Raw genomic sequence first — 13939 nt, 5'->3', positions numbered from 1 at the left:
AGGCAGCATTCATATGTTATCAAGTGCTTGTCTTGCCAAAACGTTGTGAATGTATTATGTAGGTATGTTCGAACATATCAGATATTGGAAAACACAAGTATAAACCATCAGATGTGCTTTACAAGGTCTAAAATCCCATCAAAAAATAGTTTATATTTGCATCTTATACCCTCAACATTGAGTTTTCCAGCAGGTGGAGAGTCTTTTCTTTACACTCAAGTGATAGATCAAGATATTAGGTGTGGTAAAGACCCGCTAACTTGTCCAAGCCATCCTAAATAAATAGGTTTGGGTAAGGATAAGGATTTTTCGTAGTCAGGTTGGATTTGATTTAACATAGATCAACTTGTTCATAAATGGGTCAAGTATGGCTTCACCCTCTTATTTGAATGAGCATAGATTGACAAATGTTTAAATTTATATACATAATTTTGGGATAGTGGCGATTGTGGAACAGACCATGGCCTAGCCAATGATTTGTTTGATGATTAGATATGCTATGCAATTAATGGTCAAAAGCAAGCATAAAATATAACGTTGAGAAAAAGGTGGAGGGCATAGTATATCTATGGTTTATCATGTTTTATTCTTCATTCTAAATTTTCTCCTTGCTCTCTCACTTTAATAGATGCCCCACTCCAAATCTTATGTTTCTTGGACATATTTTATTTCATTTTGCGAAGGTATGTAATTGACAAGTAAAGCATTGTTTGGTTGGTGATCAGTATGGAATTACTTATTCCAATTCGAATATTAATAGTTCATGTATGATTTTTTTGACTTGATCCAAATTTTACTCAATTGGAACCTAATTTGGCCCTAGCTGCCACCTCTATGCTAAAATAAGTATAATATAAATTTTGAGCTGCTACTCAATCAGCAGCTTGATTAGCTTGTCGAAACACATGGGATGCGTGGAAAGTGATGGCAGCATACTTCCATTGCCAAATATCCTTCAAGAGTGGATTTACATACAACCTACAAGGAGAAGACTTTAGTCAGGAGATGATAGAGGCCGAATCCCCTTCAACCCACACCTTAAGTGCTTTGTAAGTATGAAGGGCTGTATAAATGCCATATCATGCTGCAAGAAGCTCTGCATAAGCTACTGAAATTTAGGAATTAATTTACCCGATACTATGATCGGCTGGCCATCCCTACTAACATACCATGTTGTAGCCTTATCATCTGGACTGAGCCATCAAAGTTGACTTTTAAAACACCAGGGAGAGAGGGTATCCTATAAACAGTAAGAGAAGTAGAAGAAGATAGTGAAGAGGCAATACCCCAATACCCAAATTGTGCTGTAAAAGCAACTTGAGAACAACCAAAAGATTGAATAGATAAATAACCGAGTAACTATCTTACCAGCTGGTTTGGAGAGGAAACAGTAGCTTGGAACTCTATAATTACCAACAACCATACAATGCCCCGGCTATGCAAAAGTTGTTTGCAGAGTATTCTTTGCCACAAGAATTTTCAGCAAAACATTTTAACGGACATAGGAATAAGCAGCCTCCAAACGCAGTGCAAGGAAGAGAGATCACTTGGAGATGGAATGGCTGCCTGTGTAGGAGTAAAATCAGCAGCAGAGATAGAAGGTAGCCTGGATGAAGCCCATGGCAAATTGATTAGGCCAGTGTCCCTAGGCTATAGGAATAGCAAGGATTTGTGACAACATGTCAGCTGGGAAAATTGTGGCTAAACTCCCTTTTGCAAGTGCGGTCAGTATTTATGAAATCCGCCACTTTCATACCCTGCAGAGGAACATCCATATTAATAAATATGGACCATGAGTTAGGAGGAACTGAAGAACACCACTGATACTGTAAAAAATCCACTGAAGTGCCATCTTTAAGATTTCAAATAAAATTATGCTATATATGATATGTTTGAGCTACAATCCATGTGCCATGAAACTTATATTCTGCAGTGAGAGTCTGTGCCCACGAAGGGTGTTAATTAAGCACTAGTTGGAATGTAAAAATTTCAATAGCTAAGCTGCCAAAGCGCTTGGGAGAGCAAATAAGATCCCAAGATAAAAGATGGCAACATCTGCCATTGAATAGAGATGACATGTACGGGCATGTGTTTAGTTCTACATTGATTATTCGCCGTGGAGATTTTGAGTACTCATACAGAACTAAGAAACTAAAAAAATATCTTTCGACTAGTCATTTTAGATAAGATTCTGGATTGTTATCAATGGTATTAGAGTGAATTCAGATTCATAGCCTATGTGAATTAGAAGATACTGCCTGTATTATTCGTCGAGAAGATCTTGGATACTTATATAGGACTAAAAAATTTAAAAAATATATCTTTTAATTAGCTTTTTTAGGTGAGCTCCTGAATTAGTTACAATGGGATTAAACTTTAGATAAGATTTGGATAGATTAATAGCCTGAATTATTGTGTTTGACATATACATTTGTTGAATGAAAGTCATGCTTTTACATCAACAATTTCCGATCCAGACCTATTAATATATCCAAACTCGTTCAACCTAATTATAAACGGTAGGATTTGGTTTTGGCTCTCTTACTCAGTTATGGACTTATAGTCTGTCTGATCCATCTTTCGTATTGTTTGTCAGGTCAAACCCGGAGCTCCTAAGCCACAAAAAAAAACCCGGAGCTCGGATATAAACGTGGGTTGTCTCGGTTATTGGGCCTTATGGGTTAGTCATCTTTTGATGACGTAGTGCCGGGCCGTTACTCTTCCCACCCGATCAGCCGATTGCGACGTGGCGTTTCACCCGCCGTTGGATGTCACATCCCTCGCCCATCTTCGTTACCAACGAGGCATTTTTTTTATTTTTTCCTCCATGCCAGCGAGGCCCGAACAGGGAAAGGGGCGCATCAGAACGAGCGATCCCCCTCGCCCTTTTCCTTCGCTCTCTCGCTCTCCCTCGCTTTCCGACGCCTCTTCTCCGGCAAACCTTCTAGTAGAGGGCTCGCCATGGATGCGGGAAAGAAGGAATCGGAGGACGGGAAGGTCGACATCTACTCCCTCTTCTGCCACTACAACAGTCTCTACTTCGACGAAGCCCTCGGCCCCTGCGTCGTCTCCTGGACCGACTCTCAATTGAACAAGTCTGCCCCTCCCCCTTCTCTCTCTCATCTCTCTTTTTAATGCTCTTGTTCATGTTTTACTTTATTATGCCAATGTCATCTCTATTCATTTTATTATGCGCGTAAACTACTGCTTCACTACCCCAATTTATTTATGCATTAATGGATGCCATTGACAATATGTGTTGGGCTTTAGAATTCATCCCTAAAACGAACAGGTGACGTGCATTGCAGTCTCAAACACGCTTCCATCTCTAGGGTTCTTGTTGTACTTTCTTTCTATATTCTAATTCCTTGCAGCATCGCTGTTGCTATCTGGCACCTAGCCTATCTGCCACAACTTCCCGAATAATGCACAACATATATTTATTAGGTGTCCGCAGTTTCCATCCTTTATCTTTACTTTTCCTTTATGCACCTTACCTTAATCTTTTACTTGGAACTTGAAGATCCCTCTGTTAAGGTCCGCGCCAAGGTGCGCAGAGTGATCGATCCTCATGTTTGATGGCCACCTGACAAAGTAGGAAGGCAATAGGTGCATGCTAAGTTGTGTCGGATGCCTATGCGAGCATGGTGTCTGTAGAAGATTAACAAGTCAGTTAGGGGTTGACTTTGAGTGTGAAGGAGTGATTGAATGCTCAACTGAACAATGCCAGTTGTGCACCAATTTTACCTAAATTTGATTTACCAAAGAGGGGCAGAATCTGTGAATCTAAAACAAACTGCTCTTCATTCAATCCATCCAAAAGTGGTCAATTCCACATATTTTTATCAATCCATGCCAAATTTTTTTAGGTCTAATTTCCTAATTGTTTTCGTTTCCTTCAATCAATCTCTAAATGCGATGCATGAATCCTAGCCAAAGTAATGGACCCAAAGGCCTGCTGAGGATTTACGCTGATGATGTGGTGGATGCAGCATTGCTGGGTACATGCCATGGCATAACAAGCCAAGTCATGCCAAAACTTGGCAGGTGCTACCACAACAGCATCCCAAGTATTGGCATGCACCAGGATCCATGTCAGTGCTGCATTCTGGTAAGGTATACATACCATGCATGGCATGTGGTGATGATTGGTATTTAAACCCATGGAGCCTACAAATAAAACCCCTTGCTTCCCTTTTTTTAAAAATTGAAAAGTTTATTCTTTGGTGTCTTTGAGCTCCTTTTTCACTAGTAAAGTTTTGATTCATCACCAATCCTATAGTACTAATTCATTAAGCATTAAAAGATGTCTTGGAAAGCTGATAGGCAATCCCTCCGCGAGCCATAGTATGATTTCACATGCCAGAAAGGGTCTTGGTGAAATCATAACAATGCTGGTTAAATTCTTTGTAGTTTGCCTGCCTCTGCATTTTTCTCTCTATCGCTTTCTCTTCCACTGAACTCCTAGTTTCTGCTATGCTGCTCTCTGTTCCATGTGACTTGTAAACCTTATTGTGCCTTGCCATATCTACTACGTGATAACTTCATTCTGATGTTGTTTTTCTGTGCAATTAATTTGCATGTACATGTATTACATATATGTTTGCATGTAAATATGCCTGCATTATTCGCCAATCAACAACTGAAAGTGAAATCTTAAAGAAAGGCATGTAACAAATATGGAGAATCTTAAGAATAACTCTGAACATGGTGCAATTCTTTGCCAAATGACAATGGTGTCCTTTTATTTCCTGCTGAATGATGCTCGAGTTGTTCAGTTGGAACATTTTAATCCTTGTCCTGTTGATTCATTATGACTACTTTCAATGCTAAAAGTCAGAGCAGCTAATCAGATAAAAGCAGCTTTAGTATTTATTAAAATGTTATAACTCTAAGTATTGCTTATTTGGGACCAGCAGAATGCTTACTTTCTTATTGTATAACTTGCAAAAAGAAATTTCCTTGGTCTTCAGTACCTTACAAAATTGTTCGAATCCTCATTAACTATATGGTCCTTAAAATGTCTAAAAGAGACTGTTTGGCTCTTTTTGTTGGGTATTAAAACTGAGTATTGAAATGCAAATTCACATCCCTTCTAGCTATTATTTCCAGAAAAGAGAAGCATCGAGAAGGTTGATAGGTTGAAATTGCCATCCCTTTCTCCTCCGGATTAGCTAAACAGAGAAGTAGAATGTCATCCCTATTTCGAAATTCAGAAGGAGACTATCATCTACAACAGTTTCTTTTTCTGCCCTTCAAAAATTTTCCATCATGACCTTTTCTGCCCAAACTCCTTTACACAATTAGCTGCAAAACCACGAGGTATAGTGGAAATGATGAGTTATTGGTCTGTAGCTGACAGTTTTGTCTACTATGATGCTGATATAAGACAGAGCAATTTTAATGCTTTATGTGATGCCTTCTAAAAATCAACCGGCAACTAGAATATGTAAATTTTGATTTTGTACACACACAGGGGGAGGATTTCTTTTTTTTTTCCTTTTTGGTGCTTTAGAAAGTTAAGCAATAGCACTTATTTATGTTCCACTAGTATTCTATTTTCTTCTGTGAGTCAGTTAATCATCACTCAATTTTTTTGCTTTTCTTCAATATTTAGTAAAATTAGCTATAGACTTTCTTTCCATCACAAAGTAAAATTTATTTTTTTGTTACAGCAATCTACAATCAGATTTATCTAAAGCTTTGGTTGTTTCGCCCTTTTCACAGTAATACTTATTTCTCTTGATCAGTACTTGGCTCCAGCCAAATGGATTGACTTTTCAGTCCAAATTTCCTCATCAGCCATCATCAATTTGCCCATGTCATCTCTTATAATCTTTTCTTGCTATTACTATTTAGCCATGTAGATCCATTGATATTGAGTTTGCGTATCTAACACCTGTAGCTTCTACATATTTTGCTTGGTATGAAATGTGCAGTCCATAGAATGGAGTGGCAGGTTGCTAGCTCATTGTAGGAGAAGCCAAAACTATAAAATAAGTCACAGTTGACTTTTATTGATAGGTTCTAAATCTCTCCCAGATATTTGCAAGGGGCTCTGGATATGCAATCTAGTTTTTCACTTGTCAACGATGAATATGGCAATCTTTGATATTTTTAGCATCTCTTATCTTTTTGTCTTCTTAGGTGATCTTGTGGTGTATAGTTGGTTTTTAAGGCAGTGCTGCCTTTATCATCACTTATATTTTTTCTGTTAATTTAGCAATACAGTTATCTCACTTTTTTCTTCATATATCAATGATGATGATCGGCTCTTTATTTTCTGATAGTCAGTTCTTACATAAATTACTCTGTTGTACTGCCGTGCAATTCTTACATAAATTATTCTGTTGTACTTCCTCTCATTTATAACAGGTCCATATTTCCTTTATGACCATGCATTCAATATTTATCCTCTTATCTTTTATTATCTTCGGTGGAATATGAGAGATGGTAATCCTGATATTTGACAGTTGTATAACCATGTCTGTGAGATAACAAGGCATGCATTCCTCAACAAAAGGGCTGGTTGATTGTTTCCTCATCATTTGTGAATTGATACTAGTAACATATCAAACTTTCTATGTATGTTTATTGTATGCAACTCTACTCAATTTGTATGATGATATATATAGATATGAAGTTTAACATGCTTCTATTTTAATAGAAAAATGTTGGGTGATCTTTTGTTGGCTCAATGCAGCTGCACTGGTTCTTGCCTTTATTATTCAGATGGTAGCTGTGAAATACTTCTTAATGAACTCTTGTTGAAATCTCGGCCAACTGCTGATCTCAAAAATGCTTTACTACATGAGATGATTCATGCGTTCTTGTGGATTAAGAATAAAAAGAATGAGCACAGGTAATTCATAAATGGTTATCATGTCATGAAATACATATATAGCAGGATATTTTGATAACTTGCTACCTTGTGATATTTGGTAACTTGCTACCACGGTGATGTTTGATAACTTGCTTCCATTGTGCCTAAAATTCATGTTGTGATTAAGCAGTGTGCATGGTCCAAGTTTCCGGGAAATGATGGATTCAATTAATGCCAGCTCAATGACAGATCATCAGGTTAGTCAGTAGCTGGCATCACAAAGAATAATATTTATATTGTGGGCTGGTGTAATTATTTAATTGTTTACCTACTTCAGAGACCATCTGGTGGCTACAACATTACCATTTACCATGAGTTCCAGGAGGAAGCTGACTCCTGCAGAGCTGGCAACTGCATTGTAATACAAATCTCTCACTTTTAAGAAGATATTCTGAACTTTCCTTTTGAAGTTCAAGTCAAGTCTCTGAGCTTTTGAACACTTTAATTTTTTTCTGTATTAATGTCTGTTATAATTTTTCTGCAGTGTGAAGCATGTGGGAATTTGATCAAGCCAGGCACGAAAAAGGAACATTCAGCTAGTGACTGCATTGAGAATGTGGACCCTGAAGGGTGTTGTGATAACCCATCATGTCAATGGCATAGGTAAGGCTCCACATGAGGAATGCAGATTCTTAGATGTTTGTCTGTCAGTCATACCAAGTGATATGCTAGGTGCTGATATTTGCTGAATTATCTTCGAATGTTTCTGAGGCATGTATCTAGTCAAATATAGAAATATAGATGAATTCTATTGTTAGCTAGATCTTGTTCTCTTTTCTACATAAAGGTTTAATTGAGTTCAAACTGTACCTTAATTTATGATGTCTGCATTCAGCTTGCCTCTTTATCCCTTGCCTCACCCTTCTAGACCCAGATCTTGCTTACGATCCCTTTATTCTGTTTCTTGTTTGCTGTCCACCACCTAAGCCCTGACATCTTTAATTACTCCTTTATTAGAAGGAATAGTTCTTGGGTTGGAAGGGGCAATAAGATGGCAGAGTTGAAGGAGGTGTTTGAAGGTGGAGGAAGTCGGTGACTGGAGATAATGAGGCTCTCAAAGAAGGGGTGGGTGGATGGTTAGGTAGTGATGGTGTAACAGGAGTGCACATGGTGTATTAGATGGACATAGAAATGCAGAAGTAGGAAATAGATTATGATATGTGCTGAACAGCTGAAGAATATGATTCATCTAGCAGAGGAAATTAAGATCTGGGTACTCATCCATGCATAAAAGATTAGAATATTTGATATAGTGTATATGTATGACATTGTTGTGTGGACACTTTATAATAAGATAAAGCATGGATATTATGGATTCTCCATTGGGTTATTTAATGGTGTGTTTTAGACAAGGTACACGGTACCGACGTACCGGTGGAGACCGATACCGGTACGGAACCGGTTCAGAAAAAAATGCGCGGACGTGCGCGCGTCCACGTTATGCCACAGAGTGGCATTTAAAAGCCCACGCGGGCTGCCTCGCGCGGCGAGCTTGCATGGGGAACCGCACTCTGCATGGGATGCACGGTTCGTACCGTGTGGAACGTGCGCGAGCGCGAGTTGGGGACGCGTTTCCCAACTCGTGCCCGCACCCCCGCGCGCGGGTGTGCTGCCCCGGCCTCTCTTTGTTTTTCTTTTTTTTCCCTTCTCTTCTTCTTCCCGAGCCGTTCTTTTTTCTTCCCTTCTCTTCTCCTCTCTTCTTCTCTCTTTCCCCCCTTTTCCCGCGAGCAAGGGAGGTCTTCTTCCAAGCGAGGTGCTCGGGAGGAAGAAAGAGGCTCGGTAGTCTTCATCCCCGCAATAGAGGTCTTCTTTCTCCCTTCGATGGGTAGTCTTCTCCTCTTTCTTCCTCTTCTTCCTTTCTCTTTCTTCCTCTTCTTCCTCTTTCTTTCTTCCTCTTCTTCCTCTTCTTCTTCCTCTTCTTTCTTTCTCTTTCTTCCTCTTCTTTCCTCTTCTTCCCCTTCTTCTTCCCTGCGAGTACCGGTGCGAACGGTTCGCACCGCTACAGGCAAGAAACTGTTCGGCTGTACCATACCAGCACCGGTACAGTATAGGCTGAACCGGTCGGTTCCGACCGGTTCAGCAGACCTTGGTTTTAGAGCATGTGTGAAGTCTTCATCAATAGATTCTTTTTGTTGCTGTCCTTTGGTTTGTTTACTTCGCTGTGGCTAGTTCCTTTCTTAGTGCTTGTACATACCAATATTTTGATTATCGATTATACACCTTTCCATTTGTTTCTCCTGTTTAAGAATTTTCAAGAACTCTTGACACAATTTTCTATATATCTGCTCAACTTTCCAAAATTTCGCGATACCTAACTCACAACATGGGAGTGGAAGAGATGCGAGGGACAACATTATACCGTGCCCCTCAATTATACTGTTTCAACAAGAAACAATGTGGTTATTATGGACTTTATGGTGTACCCTAGTGCTTGATTCACCACCCCGTGTGATGTTACACTTAGGTCGGAAGGGCTGGGGAAAAGAGGCAAGGGGAAGACTATGGTTCCTCCCATCACCACCCCACCCCCCCTAAAATAAAAATAATAAAAAAAAACCCTGCCCATACTCCTCCTTGCAACATCCCTAAGCACTTCCCATCTGTTTGAGACTCTCTCTCTCTCCCCCCCCCTCGCTCCCTCCCCCCTCCTTCTACCCATTCTTCTCCTTGTCTCCTCTCTAAGCACTTCCTATCCATTTGAGATGGATCACATGGACATAGTAGTTGTGTCAAAAGCACATAAAGTTGCAGGTACCTCTCACCAACTTAAAAACAGACCCAAACTAATAATGGTACCTCGAATTGGTTCGTTCTATCAGTGACAATCTACATGAAGACAGTTATTTCCCAGTTGCATGTTATGTGAAATTATGTAATTGAATTACATTTTATAGGGCGTTATGTCAATTCCAGGCATGTGTTCATATTAGGTTGCAACTATTGCACCATCTGATTCTTGTCTCACCCCCACGCTTGCAAATAATGTCTTATTCATTTGTCACCTTATTACAGGCAACTGTGGATGGTTTCATGGCATATCAAACTTGCTCATCATGTGTTTCCTCTTGCTTTTGCAGCAATAAGAAGTATTGCTCTGGAAGCTGCATTAAGATACAAGAACCAACTGAATGTGGTAACAACAAAATGAGTTTGAAAGGTGAGACATTCAAACTACATAAAAAAATAAATTCAATACTGTGAATGCCATTGTAAGTTTTGGTGATTGTGAGTAGGGTCTTTTTCTGGCCTGCAAGAACCTCCCCTTGAGAGTACCCCATGATTTCATTCATATTTGAAAAATTACTTATTTGTTTTAGATGAGGAGGAGCTTCATGAGGGCAGGTATAAAGGTTTGCACTATATGACCAGACAAAGAAAACGAAAATTTTGTGAAGCAGGAACAAAGGATAATTTGGATGGCAAAAAGAAGGTAACACTCAAAGATGGAGGAACGGAGGAGAATTTGGATAGCAACAAGGTAATATGTGAAGCAGGAGCAAAGGACAGTCGAGATGGCAAGAAAGTGGCATTCAGAGATGGAGGCACAGAGGATTATTTAGATGGCAAGAAGAAAGGAGCATTTAAAGATGGAGGGATAAAGGGTCATTTGGATGGCAAGAAGGTGGCAATGTCAGACTTCTTCGCATCCGTGGGTGCGCCGGCTGGAAACTTTGACGAGCTCAAGGGCATAGAATCAAAAAGTAGCAGCTGTCCAGTGGCTCCAGAAACCTCTAAACGTGCAAGAACTCCAGCACTCAAGAAGCAGCAAGCATGCACTTGCCAGAAAAGAAGAAAACTAGGAAGACGCAGAAATGATTACACAGTTGCAAGTGAATGGTTGGAGTATTTTGCATATGAGGAATCTGAGGAAAATGTTGAACCTCTAGTAAATAAAAGAACAGAGAGGAGGAAAAAGCAAAGACTGCTCAGAAGACTGAATGGAGGCGGCCCCAGCCTTGCTGTGGGCAATAAGCAAGAGTCTCAGAACATCCAAGCACATGAAGCAGGCAAAAACACCAGTGCTGCCATGACCATTGTGGAAATCCCGGATGACTAATTGAACTGGTTTTGGATTTGACTTATCAGAGATATCATGGCTGTGGTACTGGGTGATTGTCTTTTTTTCGTTTTTTTGTTGGGGGGGTGTGCGGTTTTGACGTTATAGAGGCCATGCTATACTGTGGCAGATGGGAATGCGAAACAGTAGTATCAAGGATAAATAGCAAGCATAGCAAAAATACTTGTACAGTGGAAGATAATTTAAGAGATACATACTAGGTGTCCTTTCTGGGTGACCGTTTGCACGTTTTTTTCCCCTTAAATGAAGTGACTTTCTAAAAGATATATGTGTCTTCGTTGTTTGTAAACATAAGTTTAATCTGTTTTATTCCATGTCTTTTTGATGAGTGCGAGCGGACCAATAAGTTGGAGGGATGACGTTCTGATGTCTAGACGTGGACACGGAAAATGGAGGTGCCCGGTTGGGGGAAGTGACTCGTTGAAGGAAGTGGCCGCTCGAGATGGATGCAAGCAAGAAATTAGTGTTCAATATTCATCCCAAATACATTGAATAGGGCTGCAAAGGTATAGAATATGGATTAGATATTTCGTGTCCATATCTTTTGGCAGATAAGAATATGAAAATAGATATTAAACAAATACTAATATAAGTATTCGCATTCGTTATAAACAAATAAAGATACTAATGGGATATCAAGCATATCCTATACTTGCTCTAAATAGAAATAAATACAAGTTAGATATTAGTTGTATTCATAAATTTTTTATTTAAAGATGGATATAAGTCAGATATTATTTCTAATGCAAGTAAAAGTCTAAACAGATTTTAATAATAAAAACTATTATCAATGACATAATCATAAAGGATAGAGATAGGATCTATTATCTATATAATGCACGCCAAGCACCGGTGACTAGATACGGGTCTGAGGTATGGTTATTAAACCTGCATAGACCAATTTGGCCAAGTGTCTAACTCTCTGGGTCACTGATTTGATTATCGGATTAATTGGTAAAACCAAATGTTTATTAAAAATGTGTTAGATAAATTAAAATTCATTGAAAATTGAAATATAGTATACAATATTAATAAAATTTCTATACTAAATACCATCCTCTAATCACGTGGATTAATATTTCACAATACCTTTTAATTGGAGCATAAATTAAAAACAATCATGAATCATCCATTTTTACAGATTTACAAAAACAATATATATATATATATATATATATATATATATATATATATATATATAATTTAGGAACATGTAGAATTTATCGATATATATTAACTTTTTGAAAATATTATAAAGAATAAAATGAGGTATACTCATTTTCTTAATTTCTACCAAAAAGGGTAATGGATTGATTTTTTTATGAAAAGAATAAATTATTGAAATATCACAACATTAAATAACTCCATTTAATGATGTGAATAAATTTAAATAAGTATGAGAAATCATCATTGTGAAAGATGAATGCCTATGATAATCTATTCAAACTCCAAATAAAAAAATTCTTAAAATCTGGATTCATATATAGAAACATAACCAATCTATTCGTAGAGAAGTAAGTAATTCTTTCAATTCTTTCAATTCCCTCAACTAAAATCTTTTAAAAAAATTAGAAAAGTTAGAAAATTGGCGGCAATTGAATCTAGATCTCTCTTTTTTCTTTTTTAATAACGAGTCATAAAACTGAGTTTTAAAGTTCCTATTTATACTAGTAAGACTTGTCTTGCACAATTCGAATCAAATTTCTTATCTAATTAAAAAAAGATACAGCTTTCTTGAAATAGATATGACTAGTAGATCTCGACTTTTATATCGACTTTGCTTTCAGCTACTTTTTTTAATTTTTCTAGGATTGAGATAAATGCCCAGTCAAAACTTTTTCTGATTTTTTTTTTTTTTTGCATTGACCAGATCATTTTGGGGCCAAAAGCATCTTACTCTTAAGGGGTGGATCCATATTGTAAGGCTAAAAAAGTTACTCCATTCAAAAATGAATCATATAGGCAAATTAAGGCCTCCAAAAGTTTGGTACACGATTTAGCTTCTCGATATAGTAGATTTTGCTCCTAAACTTTATCCAATCCTCACCATAGTAGCCACCTCCCTATAGTAGCCACGGGTGTCTACATCAAGTCCGGCAATCCTCCTAGATGGCTGGATTAGGGCTCCCCTTGTATAGATGATTAGCTCTTACTAAATCAGAATTAGAGATGAAGAAAAGTTTGTTTCCAATCTCATGGTTGATTATTTAGTTTTGCTAAGAAACTGACCTTTCCATCCGATCTTTTTTTCTCGTGCCTAGTTTTTATAACCTCCCTCTCAATGATAAAGTCCCATGGCTTTCCTACTCCACTCCTTTATCACTTAATAATGGTAGCGCCGATTCATGATCTTGGTCTTATTTACTTCCGAATCTTAGACTCACTTGCCTCATTTCTGTTTCTGGACCTTGTGGTAGGGTCACTCCTTACCACCCTTCATCATTGGAGATGGTGATGGAAACTCCTCCATTTTGGTCGATCAATGAAGTTGAGAGACAAGAACTTAACCTCTCGCGAGTGGCATGAGCTTTCAATATCATCATCAATATGAATTTATTATAGGTACCAACAAGTCAATTTGCCTAGAAGCAGTTGCAAGATTTATATTTTGTTGCTTTTTAGAAATATCGATCTTTTTCTTTACGAGTTGATTTTTTTTTTTATACTGATAAACCTTTGAAGGATGATCTTCCAAATATCCAAAGAAACTACTTTACTCATTAATGTACCTTTTAGTTATTACAAATTTAGAAATATGCTACTTGCTTTTTTCAAATCCAACCGAGATGATAGAGATACAGAAGAAGCATGATCTGCAATTAAAGCTTTTTAAACCAAACTTTTAGACATGAGATTCTTCAGCTCCAACGCCTCCGTACCTACCTCCACCACAAGGTCGTCATCATCCCTCTCAGCTATTGCGCTGGCATTGCTCCTCCGCCACCTCCCAATCAACTGCATCCTTGTCCCAATTCTCG

General features: G+C 38.2%; 1 protein-coding gene across 3 annotated transcripts; it reads left to right on the top strand.

Annotated features, from left to right (window-relative positions):
- Positions 1 to 2837: 2837 nt before the first annotated feature.
- LOC103701081 (DNA-dependent metalloprotease SPRTN-like) lies at positions 2838 to 11227 on the top strand. Of its 3 annotated transcripts, none has more exons than XM_039130168.1 (7): positions 2838 to 3095; positions 6704 to 6862; positions 7014 to 7080; positions 7161 to 7241; positions 7368 to 7486; positions 9961 to 10040; positions 10201 to 11227. In XM_039130168.1, the coding sequence occupies exons 1-7, from the start codon at positions 2962 to 2964 to the stop codon at positions 10938 to 10940; spliced, it is 1380 nt and encodes a 459-aa protein (XP_038986096.1). In that variant the 5' UTR covers positions 2838 to 2961; the 3' UTR covers positions 10941 to 11227. The 3 variants fall into 3 exon arrangements, with proteins under 3 accessions (XP_038986096.1, XP_038986097.1, XP_038986095.1); XM_039130169.1 differs by having other exon boundaries at positions 6668 to 6862; positions 10282 to 11227; XM_039130167.1 differs by having other exon boundaries at positions 6668 to 6862.
- The last annotated feature ends 2712 nt before the right edge of the window (positions 11228 to 13939 follow it).

The sequence above is a fragment of the Phoenix dactylifera genome, chromosome 9 (assembly GCF_009389715.1).
Source record: "Phoenix dactylifera cultivar Barhee BC4 chromosome 9, palm_55x_up_171113_PBpolish2nd_filt_p, whole genome shotgun sequence".
NCBI classification, from domain to species: domain Eukaryota; kingdom Viridiplantae; phylum Streptophyta; class Magnoliopsida; order Arecales; family Arecaceae; genus Phoenix; species Phoenix dactylifera.
The sequence above is the reverse complement of the archived record's forward strand: the minus strand, read 5'-3'. Positions and strand labels throughout refer to the sequence as shown.

Coding starts and splice junctions, on each gene's coding strand:
- LOC103701081 (XM_039130167.1), top strand. CDS start 2,962: ATGGATGCGGGAAAGAAGGAATCGGAGGACGGGAAGGTCGACATCTAC. Junction 7,242..7,367: donor GCAGAGCTGGCAACTGCATT/GTAATACAAATC, acceptor ATTTTTCTGCAG/TGTGAAGCATGTGGGAATTT. Junction 7,487..9,960: donor CCATCATGTCAATGGCATAG/GTAAGGCTCCAC, acceptor TTGCTTTTGCAG/CAATAAGAAGTATTGCTCTG.